The 25,413-nt window shown below is 35.6% G+C and overlaps 1 protein-coding gene across 2 annotated transcripts in view; it reads left to right on the plus strand.

The window, feature by feature from the left end:
• ZNF654 (zinc finger protein 654) overlaps positions 1-25,413 on the plus strand; it is a 95,113-nt gene that overhangs the window by 10,195 nt on the left and 59,505 nt on the right. For both annotated transcript variants that reach the window (XM_081234270.1, XM_081234271.1), the window contains exon 2: positions 12,240-12,385. In XM_081234270.1, coding sequence (XP_081090396.1) covers positions 12,240-12,385 — 146 coding nt within the window. The remainder of the gene's footprint in view (positions 1-12,239; positions 12,386-25,413) is intronic.

The following is a 25,413-nucleotide window of genomic DNA, read 5'->3' on the forward strand; positions in this document are numbered from 1 at the left end:
AAATGGAAAAGCAACCAGAACATCTAAAACAGTTGAACATTTTTCAACCCTCATAAACTAAAATATTATTCAACCTTAAAAAATTATGTCCTCAATGACTATATAATGCTCTAGGAAGATAAAGTACAATGACAAAAAGATTAGGTGGAAAAATTTGTTTGTAGCAGAATTATACAGTTTGAATATAGGCTGGTCCATTCTCACCGTATTTTAGAGGGAGAAAGTGCTGTAAAGAAAAATCAAATGATCTATTTCACTAGAAACAGGATTTCTTGATGATAATCCGTAGGGGCCATTCATGTACTTCAGGAAGTCTGTGAATGCTGAAATTATTTGCAAAAAAAGTTGTATTTACATTTCCTTGGTGAGCGGGTCTAAGGTTTTTTGTTTGTTTTTATCACATTCTCTTAAGAATTTCAAAACTTGCTAAACAAACACAGACCACCATCCAGGCACACCAACAGGTTATGAACCTTTGCTGTAAGCCATTGTGATACAAGCAGCACTGCCTACTTTTGCAAATAAAACTTTATTCGGGTTTGCCCTTTCACTTCTGTATTTTCTATGGCTGATTTCATGATATAGCAGGGTTAAGTAGTTGAGATGGAGAATGTATGGCCCATAAGCTGCTTTCTGGCCCTTTCAAAAAAAGTATGTCAGTTCATGTCCTACTTTCTTATTTATTCTTTTCAACAACCCTGTGAGATAGATACTATTTTTATCTTCATTTTAGATGAGATGCAGAGAGGTTAAACAGCTAACCCCAAGTCACACAGCTAGAAAAGAGAAATTACCAAGATGTTAATAGTGGTTATATATGGGCAGAAAATGATGGATGATCTTTTTTAAGTATCCAGATTCACTATAGTGAGTGTACATAACATAATCAAGAGGGGAGAAAGTTGTGAAAAAAGATTAGATAGAACTGAGTTATGAGAATCTTAAAGCTCATTTATCCTTTTTTATTATTTTGATTTGCTACATTTCATCCTGTGTTTGTAAAGAGCAGATTTGCTATTTCTGCTTCTCTTTATGGGACTTAACTCTTATGCAGTCCTTTCTTAACTTGATTTTTTTGAAAAAAATAAATTATTCTGTTATTCTGTTGATAGTTTCTTAAAAACTCTCTATTAACTGAAGCCATTTTGTCCTTTAACTCTTTTTTTATTATTATTGTTGTTAAAATTTTATTATTTTGAATTACTAGTTAGCCTTTTTTTAATTGAAGTATAGTTTACAGTGTTGTGCCAATCTCTGCTTACAGCAAAGTGACTTAGTTTTACCATGTACACATTCTTTTTTTAATATTCTTTTTAAAATATTGTTTTGCATTATGGTTTATCCCAGGTGATTGAATATAGTTCTCTGTGCTATACAGTAGGACCTTGTTGTTTGTCCATTCTAAATGTAATAGTTGGCATCTACCAACCCCAAATTCCCAGTCCATCCCTCTCCCTTCCCCCTTCCCCTTGGCAGCTACAAGTCTGATCTCTATGTCTGTGAGTCTGTTTCTGTTTTGTAAATAGTTTCATTTGTGCCATATTTTAGATTCCACATATATTGCCCTTTAACTCTTTTTTTAAATTAATTAATTAATTTATTTATTTTTGGCTGTGTTGGGTCTTCGTTGCTGTGTGTGGGCTTTCTCTAGTTGTGGCAAGTGGGGGCTACTCTTCGTTGTGGTGCATGGGCTTCTCATTGCGGTGGCTTCTCTTGTAGCGGAGCACAGGCTCTAGGCGTGCGGGCTTCAGTAGTTGTGGCACGTGGGCTCAGTAGTTGTGGCTCGCGGGCTCTAGAGCGCAGGCTCAGTAGTCGTGGTGCACTGGCTTAGTTGCTCTGCGGCATGTGGGATCTTCCCGGACCAGGGCTTGAATCCGTGTCCCTTACATTGGCTGGCGGATTCTTAACCACTGCATCACCAGGGAAGTCGCCCTTTAACGCTTGAGATTCTTTATCCTCTCTTTTATATTTTGAATTTAACTTCAACAGCTATTAAGTGCTCATAACTTAATAGGTGGCCATAAAATGCTGCATATGTGCCTGTCTGACAATATATACATAACTTACTTTTTCTTAATATCAATCAATTGAATTATCCTTAATTATCTTAGGCATAGATCTAGATACATAAAAGTGTTGTAGAAGATATTCCTGAAAGAAAACATTGGCTGTGTACTATGTGGAAAGCTTCATCCTACTGATTACAGGGGATTTAGGGAGGAAGAGGCCACAACCCCTTCCTTCAACGAACTGAATCATCTAGTAAGGGAGAAAAAGCATATCTGACTACTGTAACTGCAGTTATGACCTTGATCCAAGCTACAGTTGTCTTTCCCCTAGACAATTTTATCTCCCAACTTTTAGTTTTTCCTCAGTTTTTTCTCCACACAGCCAAAGTTATCCTTTTAAAGACATAAGAGTGAGGTCTCTTCTAAACCTTCCATGCTTTTCTATCTCAGGGTCAAAGCCAGAATTCTTACCATGGACTGCAGGGCTTTGTGATCCAGCCTCTGTCTAGCTCTTTGACTTGTCCCCTATTACTCTTTGTGTCCACTACTTACCTTCAGCTACCCTAGTGTTTTTGCCCCCTCTTTCGACTTGAATAACTATTCTCCTGCCACTTGGCCTTTGTTTTGTCTGCCAGAAACACTTCATTTGGATCAAATGAATTGTTTCCCATTATCAAGTTCACAAAGAGAAATTAAAAACTAGAGTCCCATAGAGGTTAAGATATGAAATTCTTGCCTTCCCGGAATATTGCTTAATCAGAGACAGAGTGTGCCTGTCTGGTTAGGGTTGGGGAGTTTTCAGGAGCTATATAGCTTGGTTATATTCCTCTGACTAGGAGTGGCTTCTTTCACATCTCAAAAGGAAAATTATTTAACCTCCAATCTTACTTTTTAAAGAATCCGGAAGGTCAGTGGGCAAACACTTAATACTTTAACCAGCCAACACCCATTAAATTTAGAAACACTAGTTAATTCCTTGAATTTAGTACATAATACAGTTGACTCACATCACTTTCGCCAGTAGGATTTAGTGATATCAATAAAGATGGATATTAGAGGAAAGATGGGTGCACAAAAAACAGGGTAACAAGTCAGTTTTGGTTTCAACTTTACCAGGGTGCCAGTCAGTTATGGCAACTGCCTGTGTCTGTAACTTGTAAAGTTTTACTGGGAAAATTCATCAAGTGGTTGTGTCACTGTGTGCTTATGATATTTTTCTGAGAGGTGGAAGCACTTTACCTGAACGTTTCTACTTCCTTGAAAGCTGTGTCTGAATTTCTGTCTTGCAGAGTTTATACATTTCCATGGATTATAGCCGCAGGCACCAGGTCATACTTGATGTCTCTTCCTTTAGATTTCCTTTATATTAAAAGCTTTTACGGGCTTCCCTGGTGGCACAGTGTTTGAGAGTCCGCCTGCCAATGCAGGGGACACGGGTTCGTGCCCCAGTCAGGGAAGATCCCACATGCCACGGAGCGGCTGGGCCCGTGAGTCATGGCCGCTGAGCCTGCGCGTCCGGAGCCTGTGCCCCACAACGGGAGAGGCCGCAGCGGTGAGAGGCCTGTGTACCGCAAAAAAAAAAAAAAAAAAAAAGCTTTTACTTTCCATTTTTTCTGTGTTGTCCTGGTACTCCTGTGCTACAGTGAGTATAGATTCTGTTTAGTGGCACAATTTCTATACTGCCTCTTGTTAAGAGTGTATCACTTACTTGTAGTGTGTAAAGCTCAAAGTATAATCTCTACAAGGCCCCACAAGGCTCCAGCCTTGCAATTTCCATAGCTCTAGTGTTCTGCCCTTGCCTCTGGACTTCTCCGTCCCCAACCTGTGCCAAGACATTTTTAGCCCTGTGCTACCTTGGCTTTTGCCACTTCCCCTGAAATTCTTAGGCCTATTGAGCTAAAATCATAAAAGCACTCCTCTTGTGTCCCATATTTGTATTATTTGGATAATAACCATAAATGGGTACCTGAAATGAAGCTACTTTTAATGTTTCTGATGTCTGCACTCATAGGAGCCCAGTAAAGACAGTATCTCTTCAGCCACTTGCTTCTCTAGACCCTTTCTTTATTCTGCTTTTAACTGTTATAGGCCTTGCATAATTTGTTCTACCTCATTGGCAGTGTAAACATTCCTTTTTGTCACGTTCCTTTCAGCAATAATAGGATATGCCATTTCAGATAAACATAGTTGGTTTCTGTTTTTGTTTATATTTTAGCCTGTTGGTCCCTCTTGTCTTCCTTTCCCTTTCTCTTTGCTTTTGGGCTTAGGTTTTATTATTCTTCAATTATGTCTTGTAAGATCTGCCATAATGTCAGAGATGAAAGTCGAGGAATTCTGAGTTTATCAAAAAGCATTTATTATCAAACAGATTTTTCCCACTCTCTTCTCCCAGGTTTAAGGAAGTCTTACCAGCTCAACATAAAACCTAGGTCTGACCTCTTATTTTGTTTTTCTTCAGTTTTGCTTTTCCTTGTCCACTCCCTGAGGCCTAACTTTGAGTTCCTGGGGCACTTTTCTTTGTGACACCATGCCATACCATACATTGCCCTCTGTAATAACTAGTAATTTGAAATGCACCTGAAATTCTTCAAGTATTTAAAGGTAATCTCTCAGCTTTTTTTAACCTTTCAAATCTGTAGGTATTTTATGTTACTGTATAGCAGTCACAGTCTTCATGGTGTGGTTTTTTTCACTTTTATTATGTACTTTCTATTTCTTTAAAATACCATCTTACCTTACTTGAATTTCCAGTTCAGTTCACCGAGATTTCCATCCTACAGTTACTTCCTATCCCTCTGTTAGATACCTTTGGAATCAGTCACCCTTCCTTTCTGATGAGTAGCAACTAAAATACTTTTTTCCCCCATTCCATCTTTAGGAACACATAGTTCTGGTATATATATTTCCTTTGTCTTTTTTCATATCTGACTAGTCTAGCTTCTGAGATTGAACTTACTTTTAAGGAAGTACCTCTCTTCTTCCATCTTAACATGACCTCCTTTTATTTATTTATTTTAACTCTTCCACTGTTATTTTAATGAAAGTTTATCATCTTTTTAAAGCAAATTTAGTTCTTCTTGAGACTAAGCAAACCTGGTACCTGAAGTTAGTTTTTGAGGCATAGGCCTTTTAAAAGTTTCCCTTTTGGCTTTGACTTTGTAATAATTCCATTGAGCTTTTCTTCCTCCTCATCCTAGGAAAGTGATTTATGCCCTAAACAATAAAGAATTTTGACCCTTCTTTATCTCTGTACTTAATAAAATCCACTGGACATCTTCACTGAACTTAGATAAAATCTTGACATCTATAGCTTTGATTAAATTTGTGTACATATCAATCTCAGAAGTTACTAGAGATTATATTATGACAGTGACTCTAGAAGCCTTTGGACAAGTCACATGAATATAAGAGCTGTTCTCTGAGAACAAAATTAAGAGGGACAGAATTAAGTCAGCTGATCTAAGACTAATATTAACAATTTAAAGTCTAGACATTCACACACTAGTGTGCTAAGACCCATATGGAACTTAACCAGCTTTTCAGTTTAATCCTCTGGCTTGTAGTCTTTGTTGAGAAACCAGACAGAAGGAACAAAAAGGATTTCCACCTACTAATATCTAAAAAACCTATATGGCTAATGGACATTTAAAAAATTCAATAATATAATTATTGCCTCAGCCACACCTTCAATACCATCTGTGGCCAGGCCATGCTAATTTTTTTTTAATTGAAGTATAGTTGATTTACAATATTGTGTTAATTTCAGATGTGCAGCATAATGATTCATTATTTTTGCAGATTATATTCCATTATAGGTCACTACAAGGTAATGGGTATAATTCCTTGTGCTTTATGGTATATTCTGTTGCTTATCTCTTTTATATATAGCAGCTTGTATCTGTTAATCACACACCCCTAATTTGTCTCTCCCCCATTCCTGTTCCCCTTTGGTAACTACGAGTTTGTTTACTGTATCTGTGAGTCTGTTTCTGTTTTGCATGTACATTCATTTGTTTTATTTTTTAGATTCCACATATATAGTATTTGTCTTTCACATATTTCAACAAGCATAATATTCTCTAGGTCCATCCATTGTTGCTGCAAATGGCAGTATTTTTTAATTTTTTTGTGGCTAATATTGCATTGTATATATATGCCACATCTTAATTCAGTTATCTGTTGATGGGCACTTGGGTTGCTTCCATGTCTTGGCTATTGTAAATAGTGCTGCAGTGTAAACATCAGGGCGCATGTATCTTCGAATTGATGTTTTTGTGGACTTTTTTCCATATATATACCCAGAAGTGGAATTGCTAGATCATATAGTATTTCTATTTTTAGTTTTTTAAGGAACCTCCATACTGTTTTCCACAGTGGCTACACCGATTTGCATTCCCACTAATAGTGTAGAAGGGTTCCCTTTTCTCCATATCCTCTCCAACATTTGTTATCTGTAGACTTTTTGATGATAGCCATTCTGACAGGTGTGAGGTGATAACTAATTGTGGTTTTGATTTGCATTTCTCTTATAATTAACGATGTTGAGCATCTATTCATGTGCCTGTTAGCCATCTGTATGTCTTCTTTGGGAAAATGTCTTTTCAGGTCTTCTGCTCATTTTTTGATTGGATTTTTTTTTTCTAATTGAGTTGTATGAGCTGTTTGTATATTTTGGATATTAACCCCTTGTTGGTCGCATCATTTGCATATATTTTCTCCCATTCCGTAGGTTTTTTCCTTTTGTCGATGGTTTCCTTTGCTGTGCAAAAGCTTTTAAGTTTAGGTCCCATTTGTTTATTTTTGCTTTTATTTCTTTTGCCTTAGTGGCCATGCTAAATTGAAGTCAGATGCAGATTTTTGCTTAGCCCATGCTAGTTGAGACATTATCATGTGCACACACATCTGTGGATATCACCAGCGGCAGGCAAACAAAGATGTTTGTTCACCCAACATGTTCATTTGATATTCATATACATTTCCATATATTTTGGGGTTCCCTTGTCTGTGTGCCAGTTTTAATGTTTATACAGGGAGCATTTAGTATATTATTCTCTCTAGTGAGTTTGGAATCAAAGGAAAAATTGACAGGTACCAAAATTGATCTAAAGCCTTTAAAATGAGCCTACTACTTACCTTTGGACCTACTTAAGAGAAAAGTTGGGTCTTTAAGTTGATACTCAGGCAGCCACAGGGAGGACTCTGGCCAGCCTCATACCATATGGATGCAACATACTCAAGAAGGGAGATGAGAGTCTTCTGGGATTGATACGTTTCACTGGTTTTCCACCAATGCTCTTTTTCTGTTCCAGGGTGTTATTTCTGATCTCACATTGTATTTAGTTGTTATTTCTCCGTAGTCTGTTCCATTCTGTAACAGTTCTTCAGTTTTTCCTTTCATGACCTTAACGTGTTTGAAGAGTACTGATCAATTTTTTTGGTAGAATATCCTACAGTTTGGGTTTGTTTGATGATTTCTCATGATTGGAATGAGTTTATGCATTTTTGGCAGAAGTACCACAAAAATGCTTTTGTATTTCTTGGGGCTTCATATCAAGAGATTTATGATAATAATATGCTTTATTACTTATTGGTGATACTACCTTGATGGCTTTGTTAAGTTTGTGTCTGTGGGGTTTCTCCACTCTAAAATTGCTATCTGTTTGTAGTTGATAACCGTCTTGCGGGAGATGCTTTGAAACTGCAAATCTTGCATCTCCTCAAACTTTTCACCCACTAATATTAGCATTGTTCCATGGATCTTGTCTGCAACATTCATTGCTGTGTACAGTATTTGCCTGATGGTGATTCTCTATTTCTCTAATTAGTTTATTAAACATTAATTAATAAACTAATTAATGTTTATTAATTAGTCTTCTGTGAGGAAGAGCTGTCTCTTACACTTATTGATTAATTTGATTATTTGTAGGGACTCATGGATATTTATCTGGTTTCGTGGATTAAAATCCAATACTATCATCATTTATTTTGTTGCTCCAATTGTTCTAGCTTTAACTGCTCGGAGCACCTTCAGGTTGGCTCCCATGTTCTTATATTCCATCACTGTTTCAGCATTTCATTACTCAGTCCTATCTAGTTATTTTCCCTGTTCCATCCCTGCTGGAGGAGGGCTTGAGCAGCCCAAGTTCCTTGTGCCTGAGGAGCCCCAAGTTCCTCATATTGGAGAATAGTGTTTAGAAGCCAAGATTTGGGCCCTAAGTGTGTATGTTGCTACTGAGGTGTCATTGCTCTGTGGCCCTCTCAATGGACAGAGCTAGGAAATTACACACACACACACACACACACATAGTAGGTATATTACAAATGAATAACCTAATAGTACTGAAAGGGGGTGGGGAAAAGGCTAACTTAATGTTTCTTACAATGTTTATTTTAGGTATTTAGAAGATTAACAAATTTATTCCGTGCATAGATTGGCATGTATTATAGGCATTTTTTGAAGTTCTTAGAATGGAAGGTAGTTGTGATGTGGCTAATCACATACGATAATGGCCATGGTTTGTAAATCAGATTTTAAAAGTGGGTGGATTCACTGTAAACGAGTAATGAAATTAACATTAGTGAACAGCTCCACTGACACCTGTGAAGTGTTTGATATAATGAAAGTTGATGCCAATGGGAGGTTTCAGGTAGGAAAATGACAGGGATGTGAATGGCCAGCTAACAGAAGTAAAGTCATGTGTGATAACTGTGTTAATGATCTAGTCTATTATTACCTGGATTTAGAAATCAAGAGGATTGTTTGCTCAGTGACAAACTAGTGTTTGGTAGTCTTCATTGTTACATTAGCAAAAAGGAGAATTCAGTTAAGAAACAGATAATCATATTTTAGTCAATCACTTTATATGATATTTTAGGGTTTCCTAGACTGCTACGTTTGTGTTATTTTTATACATTTGTGTATTAGGCAGCTCTGGCTGCCATAACAAAATATCACAAACTTAGCAGCTTAAACAATAGAAATTTATTTTCTCAGTTCTTGAGGCTAGAAGTCTGAGATCAGGGTGCCAGCATGGTAGAGTTCTGGCAAAGACGCTCTTCCTGGCTTGCAGACTGCTGCCTTCTCTCCGTGGCCTCACCATGGCCTTTCCTCAGTGCATGCATGTAGAAGAACAGAAAGATCTCTCCTCTCTTCCTCTTGTTATAAGGCCACCAATACTATCTGATTAGGACCCCTTCCTTATGACATCATTTAACCTAAATTACTTCCTAAGAGTCCTATTTCCAGATACTGTCACACTGGGGTTAAGACTTCAATACATGAACTTTAGGGGGACACATTTTAGTCTGTAGTAATTTGGATGATGTTCTTAAGTAAAGAATGTAATTATACGGCAGTTCTTTACATAGTAACAGTAAAAACTGTTACTTATTAGAATACCAAAGAAAATGACAAATGTAAGATGTGTTGCTCACCGCACAGTGACCTGGTGGAGCACATTCTGATTATGATGTCATGGTATCAGCTCTCATTACCTGAGTGCTTATGATAACAGTTATAATGCAGGAGAAAACTTTCAAAGTAAAAAGACAATGTAATATATAGTTTTACATATTTTAAGGAAAATATTTAAAAAGTGGTGTTATAGTGAATGTTATAGTGAATTATTAGTGTCTGGCATGACATTAAACAGTATAAGAAGATACAGTCAGCCCTCTGTATCTGTGGGTTCCACATCTGTTTATTCAACCAACTGTGGCTCAAAAATATTTGGAAAAAAAATTCCAGAAAGTTCCAAAACACAAAACTTGAATTTGCTATGCACTAGCAACTATTTACATAGTATTTACATTGTATTAGGTATTATAAGTAATCTAGAGATGATTTAAAGTATACGAGAGGATGTGTGTAGGTTATGTGCAAATACATTATTTTGTATAAAGGACTTGAGCATCTGCAGATTTTGGTATAGGGTGGGGGATCCTGGAACCAATCCTCCACAGATACTGAGGGCCAACTGTATGTAAATTTCAGCCATTTTTGTTTATGTCCCTTCAAGGGTATTGTGGGAAACCTACTGGAGGTGTTGTGCACAAGTACTTTTATTGTGTTAGGTTTGGGCTCAGCTGGGTCAGGCAGGGTATTAATAGCCGAATCTTGGTGAATGAGGGAAGCTACAATGAGAACAGAACCTGAGAAAGTAGAAAGCTTCTCTTCTAAGGAGATAAACCCAACCCATAAATAGGAAGTGAATAAGGTTGTAAGTAGAAATGTACTAGGGCAAACTATTTCTGATTAAAGGTAGTAAAAATGTGAGTCTGTTAGTACCTGTTTTTTATGTGGCACCAGAATGGTGGTGTGGGGGCCAAAAAGAGGCAATAAAGGTGGTCAAACACTTTAGTGAAGAGAAAATTTAAAGCCAGGAAACCACCATTTATCTAACCTTCTTTTTTTTTTTAACCTGTGGTGGTTTGGAAAAATTTGTCCTACTTGGAGTCATCATAGTTACTAGTAGTTTTTACTTCCCAGCTAGTAAGGACTACTAGATATAGAAGGGGGATACAAGTTCACAGAGCTAATACTCTCTAGCTTTCTTCTTTATCCATACATGTTCCTAGAAACATTGGAGACATGCTAGACACCTGGTAATGCAATTTGGAATTGTCAAACAAGTGTGAAGTATCTGGGATTTTGTCTAAGGTAGATTGCCACAGTTTCACAAATGCTGGTCCAAGACATGAAACTCCTGGGTCAGAGATAGCAGACTCTGTTACTTATGGCACAGCAAGCAGCATGTGCTTCAAGTTCATGATGGTTCCCTTTGGCCCTCAAGTGTCACAAAGGTGATGTGAATGGCCCAGGTGGATCCTGAACTCATAGTAAGTTTATATCACAGCTTACGAACCCCAAGCTTAGGGAGTCCTAATCTTTTATAATGGTCTGCAAGCATATCTGCCTGACCTTTGCTCCAGAGAGACACATTGCTTTGGACAGGGGCATCATGGATATCATCTCTATTTTTCAAGGCTGTTCCCTATAAACATCTTTGAAAGGATAAAGGCAGTCAGGGCCTCTTTTAAAAAACTGTGGAAATACAAGAGACTCATGGAAAATTATCTCCAACAGGAAGTGATTAGTATGAAAAGTCCTTGAGCTCTGAATGTTCTTGGCTTTTCTACTCTGCTCTAGTTTTACCAGCTTTTAAATCAGGAGTTGGCAAACTTTTTCTGTAAAGGGTCAGATATTAAATATTCTAGACTTTGTGAGCCATATGATTTCTGTCGCAACTACTCAACCTGTTGTAGCAGAAAAGCAGCCATAGATAATATGTAAATGGATGAACCTGGTTATGTTCCAATAAGACTTTATGGACATTGAAATTTGAATTTCATGTGATTTTCATACATCACAAAATGTTTTTTTCAACCATTTGAAAATGTAACATCCATTTCTTAGCTTGTAGATCATGCAAAAATGTGTAGCAGGCTGAATTTGGCCTATATTCCATAGTTTGCCAACCTGTTTTATAAGATGAATTTCTAGAATATAATAGTTTTAATACAACAGTATTGCATATGAGAGATCATAATTAACATTTTATAGCAATTGATAGTTCTAAAATGTTTTCTCATAAATTATTCCCAATTTAGCTTCAGAGTAAATCTGCAAGATAAGCATTATTATCTCTATTTTATGGTGAGGCAACTAATGCATAGAGAAGGAAGATGACATACCCAATTCATAAAACTAGTTAAGTGACAGAGCCAAGACTGATTATATTCTGTATTCTTTCTCCTCAGTATGGTACAGTTTAAACTTTCCTAATCAGAGTATCACACCACTATAATACTCATTTGTTGCCAGAATGTTTATATTTCAGTCTTGTAAATATTAATGGTAATAATAATGCATGCTCATTTCTAATTTTCTTTATTACTGTAGTCTACTGTCTAGCTATTTTAATATTTGATAACTGGCATTTTGACAAAAACTAGATATGGGTTGTGAAGGCATTTGTTACAACATTTGGTAAAGATTTGGCAGTTGAACTTTGTGGTCATTTATATACTATATTTCTTTTCCACATTTTCAAATAATAGTTCATTTTATTTTCAGATGTATACCATGAAACTAAACAATGAAGAACTTTTTCCCCTTCCTAAATCATGTGTTCATGCTGAACTAATGTTTTAATTTATCTGCTATAATTTAATTTATCCAAATTTAACATTTTCTCTAATAATGTACTTTTTGGATTGCTTCCCTATCAGGTGGTTGAAGATTATGCTGGAAGATGGCAGGTCCCTTTGCCACAGCTTCAGGTTCTTCAGACTGCACTTTGCTGTTTTACATCAGCCAGTGCATCATTCCCAGATGAATGTGAGCACGTACAATATGTTTTGAGTAGCCTTGCTTTGTAAGTACTCTTTACTTCTTATGAAAGTATTTTCTTGATATATTTGAGAACTGGTTTTTGATTATTTTCTCTGCAGAAGGAACCTTTCCTAAAGTCTTCCCTCAAAAAGATTTCTATTTCTTCATTTAAGTGTTTAGGTTTAATTTTGAACATGTAACCACAATTTTACTTTTAGCTTTAGAGTTAAGTGGAATTGTTATATAGATTCTTAGGTTTACCACTAGCACTTCCCTTTCCTTTTTAATTCCCCAGATTCCCTTGGCAAACTTTAATGGTAAATCCCGGCAGCAGTTGAGGCCATCATAGTTATCAGAGGGATCTTAAATCGGGCCAGAAAGAGGTTAGGAAACTTTGGTTTTTAAAAATACTTGTAAAGGACTTTGAGTTAAAGATCAGAACTTGAGCACTTGTATTTATCCTTTTTGCCCTCCTAGATCCTACTAAAATAGTAAAGAAGTAAAAGAGGGAAATACAGTGAAAAGAAAATAGAGAAGAGTCATCAGTGAATGAAAAGATTTCAACAATTTTCTTTGGGAAAGAAAACAGATAGAGGAGTGTCTTTGAAACATGTCAGAGCAAATCACAACTTAATTTTTTTTTGTTGTTGTTCCTCACATTACAATCACATCACATTAGTGGGTTGTGAATTCATTTATCAATATTACAAAATACAATGGAAAATATCAGTGTGTCTCATGGGATAAGTATTACTTTGTAAAACTCTTGTTTTATATATTTATTTTTATGTATGTGTATACTTTATTATTTGTAAAACATTTTTTGAAACTGTGGGTAGCATATAAAACAAAATTATCCTCTGCCTTATAAGACAGGAGGAAGACCATCTGTCCTGCCTCCTTCCCCTTGGAATCCTAGGGAGGTATAGAATTTGAACATTAAAGGTATGAAATAGAGAGTAGGGAATGAGATACTTTGGGAGAATACAGATAAAGGAGTTAGTTGCAGTTTTTCCATTCAGGCCTTTCACCAGACCCTAGGGCCTGGGTAGGGTGGGGAAACAGCATTGATACTTTCTTTTTTTCTCTAATGAAATTAAATGACTTTGGAGCAGTGACCTTTGTATTCTGGCAATTAAGGGTTCTTATTGAGACAGCTACCTAATCACTTAATTACCCTAAAGAAAAACTTGTCAGTCACCAAACTCTAGACATGCTCACAGGGCTCCCAATTAAACTGCTTGTGGCTTTATTCTTAGATATTAATGGATATTCAAGAATCATCAGACATTTGGGGAATGCCTTCAACGTGAAAAAAATACAATGAAAACAAACTAAAAAAAAAATTCTGGAAGAAATACTGTTAATGTTGAAAACAAAAAAATTTAAAAGAGAAATATAAAATCTATAATTAGCATTTTTAGAGAGAGTTGAGAAGATTTGTAGGACATTAAAACATCAACATATCATGCTGTGTGAAAGGAATAAAGAGATACCAAAAATGTGATGGTTAAAATTTAAAATTCTGTAGGAAAGTTGCAAGGTAAAGTTGAAAAAATAATCCAGAATGTAAAACAAAACCAAAATGAAGGAATGCTCAGAAAAAAACTGATACAGTGACTTCATGTAGGAGGTTCATTATTTAACTAGCTGAAGTTCCAGAAAAAGAATTTAGAGAATATATGTTGCAGGAAATTTTCAAATAAATATATAATAAAAGAATTTCCCAGAAATAAAAGTCATAAACTTCCAGACTGAAAGAGCCTAAGAAGTGCTCAGCACAATGAATATAAAAAATACTCAGCTAAATACATCATTTTGCAATTTGAAAATAACAAGAATGAAAAAGCAGATTTGAACACCTTCTAGAGAGAAAAAACTAGGTCACCTACAAAGGAACAAACAGATTGATACTGGTTTTCAGACAACCAACAGCGGGTGGTAGAATATAATGAATCAATGTCTCTGAAGTTTTGAAGAGAAATTATTTTCAGTGTAGAATTTTATACTCATTCAAACTGTCAGTGAAGTGTGAGAGTAGAAGCAATATTTCCAGGCATCTAAGGACCTAGGAAATTGATTTGTCCACATTCTCTTTCTTGGGAAGTTATTAGAGAATGTACTCCAGAAAAATGGGGTATTATATAAAAAGACCAGATGACAATGGATCTAGAAAACAGCTTTTACTTAAGATAGACGGAAGAGAAGTTTCAGGGTCACTGCTAAATAGTAGGTCTTACAGATATATCACCTCCAAGAGGGGAATATCCAGTAAAAATGGAGACTTGAAACTAACCTTGAGAATTTGGAACCATTTAAGGTAGTGATAAAAGTAGACAAGGCAGAGGAAATAAAAAAGCAATTAGAAAACATAATCTGAACAGGAAAGGACACAGAGTCATAGCAAGCTACTTAGATATGCACTGAATGTTATTTATATATAGTTTTCTTCATGTAAGTGATGCTTATTGGCTTCAAACTTTTAAAGCACAAAAATAATTATAGTTACAGAACGGAGGAAAATTATTAACCTTTCAATGTAAGACTATTTGATGGAAATTGCAAGATGAAAGTGAAGGACAAGGGCACTAGTATCCCTCCTTAAAATTCTTATTTTACAAAACGGAGTGTCAGTACGTGAAAACATAAATAAAGGTGTAAGTAAAGTTACAAAGATAAGTAATAGAGGAAATAATAATGAATGACTGTTGGGAGGATGTACTTGTGTGAGGAGTTTAATTCTCTTCTATCACAGCAGGAAGTTAAGAGATAATATTTAAAATTGGTAAATCAAGAAATACTAGCAAAGCTTTTTATCACCAGCTATTAAAAATACTGAAAGTTGTTAATTCTGGGTCATTGGCAGTGAGAGAGTGTTGAAACCTTTCTATATACACTTAGCATTTTTAAATATTGAAGATGTGTAAATTTAATATATGTGAACTTTTATGGTTTTTTGATTTACATATATGCATAAAAATTTTAAAGAGTGCATGTACACTGTGCTTCTTTAAAAGTTTATATATATTTAAAGTTGTAGAGGCTATGTGAAGTGATGGATATGTTAACCAGCTTAATTGTGGTGATCATTTCACTATGTATCAATTTGTATACCTTAAATATATTCAGTTTCTATTTGTTAATTATACCCTAGTAGAGCTGAAAAAAAATTGTGGGAGGGGAAAAGAGTTTAGAATATAACACGTTATTTAGACTTGTAAGAGCACAGCATTTAAAAAAATATATGTATTATTTTTTAAAAATAGATTTATTCTTGCGATGCCTAAATGAATATGGGAAGTATTAGGACTTCTTCAAATCCTACCCAGCCTAGTTTAAACAAAAAAAGAAGGGCTTGGAGGGATTTATTAGATGACTAAATCATGGAAAAGCAAGGACTAGAACTAGTTTCAGGATTTTCCGAATCTAGAGAATCAAATATCTAGAATTGTTCTCTTCCTTTCCATCATTCCTTTTTTGGCTTCATTCTCTCAGGGCTGTTGACAATTCTGGGATTAAGTTTACTTTATTAACCAAGGGAGAAGAAACCCTCTGCTCCCACTTCTATTCCCCAAAATATTTTGGGAACTCAGGCCTGTCTGAGGTTATGTACCCATTGCTTAAACTCTGTTGAGAAGAGTATGGTAAGATTTTTGGCTATCTGATAGCAAGCCCACCTCGTGGCTAGGGGGAAGGAGGATACTACATTGGCAGCCCTGTGAAGACCATAGAAATGTTGGAGGGATAAGCAGTTTCCTCAAGAAGTGAATGAGGTAGTGTGAAGGAGAGCTGGCTAAGTAGACAAAAATAATGGATGTCACTACAAAGAATATTTTTGTATGATATTTTGAAAGCTACCGAAGCAGTTTCAATTATTCTCTGCTGATTTCTGAGGAAAATAAATAAGTATTGAAAGAAATACATTATTTGTAAGCAAGAAGTATTGTTCTTGATTCAGCGCCCATTTGGATATTTCCCCCTTTTCATCTGTATAATCTTGTTAACTTTTGTGTTGTAATGTGAAAATGTTTTTAAGGCTTTCAAAAGTTTTTTTTTTTAATTAAGTCATTTGTTGACTTATGTTTCACTGCTTGCTAGCTTTTTTTTTTTTTTTAACTACTGCTCATGAAAAGAATAATGTATTAAGCAAAGGTAAATCTTATCTAAGATGGACAGCGCTGGGCGAAAGAAAGTAAATTATCTTAGTGGTTTGTTAAATAGTAATGTTTCCTATAAAGAAAACTTTCTGCATTATTTGAATTTACTTTAGTGGAAAAGATAATTGTACTTTTAATACCAGAAGAAAAATGGGGAAATGGCCATATGGTGGTGCCATTGAAAGAGTTAGTGAGTGTGGAATAGTGTTCTATTTTATTGAAATATTTAAGCTAGAAAATTCTTCTAACAATTATTCCATAATCATTCATTCATTCATTCTATAAATCTCTGTGCTTGGTTCTAGAGATAAAATAGAAAATAATATTGGTGAGTCCTTGTTTTAAAGACCTTACAGAGCTAAAAGATATTACACAAGAGGCTCCACTAGTACGTATTGTTAAGTATGAAAGAATTATAGGGTACAGTGAGAGAGTCTAACAGGGGACCTTTCCCTGTCAGGGAAAACTTGCTCGGTGAACTAAAACTTGAGCTGAGCTCTGAAAGGATGATGGGAGTAAATTAGATGAAGGAGCAAAAGAGACTCCCAGGAATGGCAAACAATGTTCAAGGTGCCTGGACAGGATATCAGGTTATTAATGGATTTCATTATAACTCATATCTATTTGTAGAATTCTTGATTATGATATATATAGTGTATTTTAAAAGTTTTATTCACTTAAAAATATATAGGTGAGCTAAAGAAGTAATGTTTATAACATTCTGTCTCATGCTAATATATATATGTATAATATATGCATATAAAATATGTTATATGTTAAACATAAAACTACTATATTCTCTGGTAATTTGTCTGGTCTGTATATCTACCTTCATAAAAACCTATACCCACCTTGTAAATTAATACATTATGTGAAGATCTGCCTTCTGTAGACTGGGAGATTCTAAAAACTACACTTTTTCCAAGATGTTCTTTACAGAGAAGGAAACCGGATTCTGTTTTTATTCATACCTGAGTGTTTTTTTAAAGTTTATGGAAATGAATAGTTATGTAGAGAATTGTCTTAAATTGACTAATTATAATTTTACCTGGGTTGACTCTCCTTGTAAGCTGTATTTTCTAAAGAAATGAAGATTTTGCTGTGTATGTATGTATGTGTTGGCACTAAAAAGGACCTCAAATTAATTCCTTTTTTATAGATAAGAAAACTGAGGCCTGAGAAGTTAGGGGGGTTTTGCAAATCCGAGTTAGTTAAGTTCTGACTGTTTATTTTTCCTGTTGTTTTCTTGTTTTAGATTGGTTAAATACTGATTTCTAAGTTTTCCAGGTAGAGCAAAGCCAAACACCCTGAAACTAAGTGGACCTTCAGGCAGAGAACATAGACTTTATAAGTTTTACATAAAAGCGAGCTTTAATGCTGCCTTTCTAGCCTCTTTTAGCCAGGTGGAAAGTAAAAGTTGATAGATTTCAGCAGTCCAGGCAGGGTTCAGTAATGGAAGTAGTAATTTGCCTGGCAGCCATTAGGTCCACAAGGACCCACATAGTCCACTGGAGGAGGGAACTAGTTCAGCTAGTAGCATTTAGTATATGCAGTGGCAAACACTAAAAGTATATATGTCAAGTTGCATAGGGAGAGAAGACCAAAGGGCCTTCTTTTTCATGGAACTAAGTGGGTATACTCAGCCTCTTGTTTAGAGTGACTAGATAATCATGGGCCACACATATTACATGAGAGATCAGTGACCCTTTCTGATTATGTTGCTGAATTGTACCATATTTCATAGAATTTGTGCCTAATTTCAGTCTCTACTATATTAAACCATGTTTTATTTGATTATATTTATAACTTAAGTCCAGGCTTTAACTAACTTAGGATACAGCCTAGAAATCAGAGGAAGAAGGACTAATTCTAAAGTGCTATTTTTTTCCAGTGGTGCCAGGCCCCATTAAAGATGTTAGTCTTGTAGGCCCCAATCAGTACATATATCCTTTCTCTACAACATGTAACAACTCTTATTACTTCCTGACTGTTCAATTATTTTTTTTTGAATTTTATTTTATTTTATTTTTATACAGCAGGTTCTTATTAGTCATCCATTTTATACACATCAGTGTATACATGTCAATCCCAATCTCCCAATTCATCACAGCACCACCACCACCAGCCCCGCCGCTTTCCCTGCTTGGTGTCCATACGTTTGTTCTCTATAACTGTGTCTTAATTTCTGCCCTGCAAACCGGTTCACCTGTACCATTTTTCTAGGTTCCCCATATATCCGTTAATATACGATATTTGTTTTTCTCTTTCTAACTTACTTCACTCTGTATGACAGTCTCTAGATTCATCCGCATCTCTACAAATGACCCAATTTTGTTCATTCTTATGGCTGAGTAATATTCCATTGTATATATGTACCACATCTTCTTTATCTATTCGTCTGTCAGTGGGCATTTAGGTTGCTTCCATGATCTGGCTGTTGTAAACAGTGCTGCAGTGAACATTGGGGTGCATGTATCTTTTTGAATTATGGTTTTCTCTGGGTATATGTCCAGTAGTGGGATTGCTGGCTCATAGGGTAATTCAATTTTTAGTTTTTTAAGGAACCTCCATACTGTTCTCCATAGTGGCTGTATCAATTTACATTCCCGCCAACACTGCAAGAGGGTTCCCTTTTGTCTACATCCTCTCCAGCATTTGTTGTTTATTTTCTGATGATGCTCATTCTAACTGGTGTCAGGTGACACCTCATTGTAGTTTTGATTTGCATTACTCTAATAATTAGTGATGTTGAGCAGCTTTTCATGTGCTTCTTGGCCATCTGTATGTCTTCTTTGGAGAAATATCTATTTAGATCTTCTGCCCATTTTTTGATTGGGTTGTTTGTTTTTTTAATATTGAGCTGCATGAGCTGTTTATCTGTTTTGGAGATTAATCCTTTGTCCATTGATTCGTTTGCAAATATTTTCTCCCATTCTGAGGGATGTCTTTTCATCTTGCTTGTAGTTTCCTTTGCTTTACAAAGGCTTTTAAGTTTCATTAGGTCCTTTTGTTTTTATTTCCATTACTCTAGGAGGTGGACCAAAAAAGATCTTGCTGGGATTTATGTCAAAGAGTGTTCTGCCTATGTTTTCCTCTAAGACGTTTATAGTGCCTGGTCTTACATTTAGGTCTCTAATCCATTTTGAGTTAATTTTTGTGTATGGTGTTAGGGAGTGTTCTAATTTCATTCTTTTACATGTAGCTGTCTAGTTTTCCCAGCACCACTTATTGAAGAGACTGTCTTTTCTCCAGTATATCCTTGCCTTCTTTGTCTTAGATTAGTTGACCATAAGTGCGTGGGTTTATCTCTGGTTTTTCTATCCTGTTCCATTGTGCTGTATCTCTGTTTTTGTGCCAGTACCATATTGTCTTGATTACTGTAGCTTTGTAGTATAGTCAGAAGTCAGGGAGTCTGATTCCTCCAGCTCCGTTTTTTTCCCTCAAGACTGCTTTGGCTATTCGGGGTCTTTTGTGTCTCCACACAAATTTTAAGATTTTTTTTGTTCTAGTTCTGTAAAAAATGCCATTAGCAATTTGATAGGGATTGCATGGAATCTGTAGATTGCTTTGGGCAGTATAGTCATTTTCACAATATTGATTCTTCCAATCCAAGAACATGGTATTTCTCTCCATCTGTTTGTATCATCTTTAATTTCTTTCATCAGTGTCTTATATATAGTTTTCTGCATACAGGTCTTTTGTCTCCCTAGGTAGGTTTATTCCTAGGTATTTTATTCTTTTTGTTGCAGTGGTAAATGGGAGTGTTTCCTTAATTTCTCTTTCAGATTTTTCATCATTAGTGTATAGGAAGGCAAGAGATTTCTGTGCATTAATTTTGTATCCTGAAACTTTACCAAATTCATTGATCAGCTCTAGTAGTTTTCTGGTGGCATCTTTAGGATTCTCTATGTATGGTATCATATCATCTGCAAACAGTGACAGTTTTACTTCTTCTTTTCCAATTTGTATTCCTCTTATTTCTTTTTCTTCTCTGATTGCCATGGGTAGGACTTCCAAAACTATGTTGAATAATAGTGGTGAGAGTGGGCAGCCTTGTCTTGTTCCTGATCTTAGAGGAAATGCTTTCAGTTTTTCACCTTTGAGAATGATGTTTGCTGTGGGTTTGTTGTATATGGCCTTTATTATTATATTGAGGTAGGTTCCCTCTATGCCCACTTTCTGGAGAGTTTTTGTCATAAATGGGTGCTGAATTTTTTCAAAAGCTTTTTCTGCATCTATTGAGATGATCATATGGTTTTTCTTCTTCAATTTGTTAATATGGTGTATCACATTGATTGATTTGTGTATATTGAAGAATTCTTGCATCCCTGGGATAAGTCCCATTTGATCGTGGTGTATGAACTTTTTAATGTGTTGTTGGATTCTCTTTGCTAGTATTTTGTTGAGGATTTTTGCATCTATATTCATCAGTGATATTGGTCTGTAATTTTCTTTATTTGTAGTATCTTTTGTCTGGTTTGGGTATCAGGGTGATGGTGGTCTCATAGAATGAGTTTGGGAGTATTCCTTCCTCTGCAGTTTTTTGGAAGAGTTTGAGAAGGGTGTTAGCTCTTCTCTAAATGTTTGATAGAATTCACCTGTGAAGCCATCTGGTCCTGGACTTTTGTTTGTTGGAAGATTTTTAATCACAGTTTCAATTCACTACTTGTGATTGTTCTGTTCATATTTTCTGTTTCTTCCTGGTTCTGTCTTGGAAGGTTATACCTTTCTAAGAATTTCTCCATTTCTTCCAAGTTGTCCATTTTATTGGCATAGCGTTGCTTGTAGTAGTCTCAGGATGCTTTGTATTTCTGCGGTGTCTGTTGTAATTTCTCCTTTTTCATTTCTAATTCTATTGATTTGAGTCTTCTCCCTTTTTTTCTTGATGAGTCTGGCAAATGGTTTATCAAATTTTTTTATCTTCTCAGAGAACCAGCTTTTAGTTTTATTGATCTTTGCTATTGTTTTCTTTGTTTCTATTTCATTTATTTCTGCTCTGATCTTTATTATTTCTTTCCTTCTACTAACTTTTGGTTTTGTTTGTTCTTCTGTCTCTAGTTCCTTTAGGTGTAAGGTTAGACTCTTCAATTATTTTGACCAACACTTATTCAAAACCGTCTCCAATTTTGTATCCATCATCTTTATTAATCATTTGTGGCAGGCGAACCTTGTTTATTTTATAGAGAAATCAAGACTGTCTAGCCTATTTCTTTGTTTTCTCTCTCTAGGGAAGAGATGTCTTCCTTTTTGAGGCCATTGGGGGTCTTAATTAAATTCCCTTACTAACTTCTCTCAACATTTTTTTTTCATTACTGTTTCATTAGAATATTTTGTTTTCAGGATTTGTTGTATTTAAAGTCAAGTTAGACAAACCTATGCGCATTTATTTATATTGGCCATGTTTAGATGCTCAACTTTTCATTTGGTGCTAGTTGTGGACTGGCATCTTTTTTCCTTGTAATTTTGGTTTTTATTACTCCTTTTGTTAATTTTCGAGTGAAGTAGTTGAGACTATAGTCATTTTAATGACAAAGAGATACAGGGATTGTTAAGTGGTATATTTGTATTGGCAGAAGTGAAAAGTAATTGGATGATGACATACTCTCTTCTCACCCATACTATGTATCAAAATCTAGAAGATGTATGTGTGTGTGTAGTTTTAAAAATGGTATTTATTTTTTTCTGATCTAACTAAAGGAAGGAAAGCTTGATAATTGCCTTGATCAGCGTGGATACACTAAAACTAGAGTGAAAAAGCAGTAGGCTAAAAGGTGTTACTATTTCTGCTGCTATCAGGAAGATCAGTGATATTCTTTAGAAGAACATGTATATAGTCATTATGAAGGATGTAAATACATGTCTGAATTTTTCTGATATTTGAATGTCTTAATTTTATGCTCAGTCAGATCCCTGAAAAACTACAGATCTGAACATTTTAACTTTTCCTTCCTTCCCCCGCTAGCTTTGGTTCATAGAGCTAGACTACAGCATTATACTGTCAGCTTTCACTGTGGACTGAAGTAAGAAGGAAAAGAAAATAAAAACAAAACATATACGAAATATATCTGTAGTTGTTGAAAATTTGACAAAATTTTGCTCATTGTTCCTTATACAGAAATCTTAAAAGAAATTCCCCCAGATACACCTAAATACATAAAGCAAATATTAAGACACCTAATGGGAGAAATAGACAAGCAATATAATAATAGTAAGGAACTTTAGTACCCTACTTTTCATCAATGGATAGATCATCCAGACAAAATCAGTTAGGAACCATTGGCTTTGAACGACACTTTAAACCAGTTGTACTTAACAGACATACAGAATATTCCATTCAAAAGCAACAGAATACACACTCTTCTCAAATGCATAGGATAGATCATGTTAGTCCATAAAACAGGTCTTAGTACATTTAGAAAACTGAAATCATATCAAGCATCTTTTCTGACCACAATGGTGTGGAAATAGAAATCAATTACAAGAAGAAAACTGAAAAATTCACAAATATGTGGAGATTAAACAACATTCTTACTGACAATCAGTGGGTCAAAGAACAAGTCAAAGAAAAAATTTAAAATACCTTAAGAAAAATGAAAATGGAAATACAACATATCAAAGCTTATGGGATACAGCAAAAGCAGTTCTTTTTTTTTTTAAGTGTCTGTTTTTTTTTATTTTTAACATCCTTATTGGAGTATAATTGCTTTACAATGGTGAGTTAGTTTCTGCTGTATAACATAATGAATCAGCTATGCATTTACATATATCCCCATATCTCATCCCTCTTGTGTCTCCCTCCCACCCACCCTATCCCACCCCTCTAGGTGGTCACAAAGCACTGAGCTGCTCTCCCTGTGCTATGCAGCTGCTTCCCACTAGCTATATCTGTTTTACATTTGGTAGTATATACAAGTCCGTGCCACTGTGTCACTTTGTCCCACCTTATGCTTCCCCCTCCCCTTGTCCTCAAGTCTATTCTCTGTCTGCGTCTTTATTTCTGTCCTGCCCCTAGGTTCTTCAAAACCAATTTTTTTTTTTTAGATTCCGTATATATGTGTTAGCATACAGTATTGTTTTCCTCCTTCTGACTTACTTCACTCGTATGACAGACTCTAGGTCCATCCACCTCACTATAAATAACTCAATTTCGTTACTTTTTGTGGCTGAGTAATATTTCATTGTGTATATTTGCCACATCTTCTTTATCCATTCATCTGTCAGTGGGCACATAGGTTGCTTCCATGTCCTGGCTATTGTAAATAGAGCTGCAGTGAACATTGTAGTACATGACTCTTTTTGAACTATGGTTTTCTCAGGGTATATGCCCAGTAGGGGGATTCCTGAGTCGTATGGTAGTTCTACTTTTAGTATTTTAAGGAACCTCCACACTGTTCTCCGTAGTGGCTATATCAATTTACATTACCACCAACAGAGCAAGAGGGTTCCCTTTTCTCCACACTGGCTCCGGCATTTATTGTTTGTAGATTTTTTGATGATGACCATTTTGACCAGTGTGAGGTGATACCTCATTGTAGTTTTGATTTGCATGTCTCTAATGATTAGTGATGTTGAGGATGCTTTCATGTGTTTGTTGGCAATCTGTGTATCTTCTTTGGAGAAATGTCTATTTAGGTCTTCTGCCCATTTTTGGATTGGGTTGTTTGTTTTTTTGATATTGAGTTTCATGGGCTGCTTGTAAATTTTGGAGACTAATCCTTGGTCAGTTTCTTCATTTGCAAATATTTGCTCCCATTCAGAGGGTTGTCTTTTCAAATTGCTTATGGTTTCCTTTGCTGTGCAAAAGCTTTTAAGTTTCATTAGGTCCCATTTGTTTATTTTTGTTTTTATTTCCATTTCTCTAGGAGGTGGGTCAAAAAGGATCTTGCTGTGATTTATGTCATAGAGTGTTCTGCCTGTTTTCCTCTAAGAGTTTTCTAGTGTCTGGCCTTACATTTAGGCCTTCAATCCATTTTGAGTTTATTTTTGTGTATGGTGTTAGTGAGTGTTCTAATTTCATTCTTTTACATGGAGCTGTCCAGTTTTCCCAGCACCATTTACTGAAGAGGCTGTCTTTTCTCCATTGTATATTCTTGCCTCCTTTATCAAAAATAAGGTGACCATATGTGTGTGGGTTTATCTCTGGGCTTTCTATCCTGTTCCATTGATCTATATTTCTGTTTTTTTGCCAGTACCATACTGTCTTGATTACTGTAGCTTTGTAGTATAGTCTGAAGTCTGGGAGTCTGATTCCTCCAGCTTCGTTTTTCTTTCTCAAGATTGCTTTGGCTATTCGGGGTCTTTTGTGTTTCCATACAAATCATGAATTTTTTGTTCTAGTTCTGTGAAAAATGCCATTGGTAGCTTGATTGGGATTAAATTGAATCTGTAGATTGCTTTGGGTAGTATAGTCATTTTCACAATGTTGATTCTTCCAAGAACATGGTATATCTCTCCATTTGTTTGTATCATCTTTAATTACTTTCATCAGTGTCCTATAGTTTTCTGCATAAAGGTCTTTTGTCTCCTTAGGTAGGTTTATTCCTAGGTATTTTATTCTTTATGTTGCAGTGGTAAATGGGAGTGTTCCCTTAATTTCTCTTTCAGATTTTTCATCATTAGTGTGTAGGAATGCAAGAGTTTTCTGTGCATTAATTTTGTATCCTGCTGCTTTACCAAATTTATTGATTAGCTCTAGTAGTTTTCTGATAGCCTCTTTAGGATTCTCTATGTATGGTATCATGTCATCTGCAAACAGTGACAGCTTTACTTCTTTTCTGATTTGGATTCCTTTTATTTCTTTTTGTCTCTGATTGCTGTGGCTAAAACTTCCAAAACTATGTTGAATGATAGTGGTGAGAGTGGGCAGCCTTGTCTTGTTCCTGATCTTAGTGGAAATGGTTTCAGTTTTTCACCA

The sequence above is a fragment of the Mesoplodon bidens genome (assembly GCF_964165515.1).
Source record: "Mesoplodon bidens genome assembly, chromosome: 5".
Lineage (NCBI taxonomy): Eukaryota > Metazoa > Chordata > Mammalia > Artiodactyla > Ziphiidae > Mesoplodon > Mesoplodon bidens.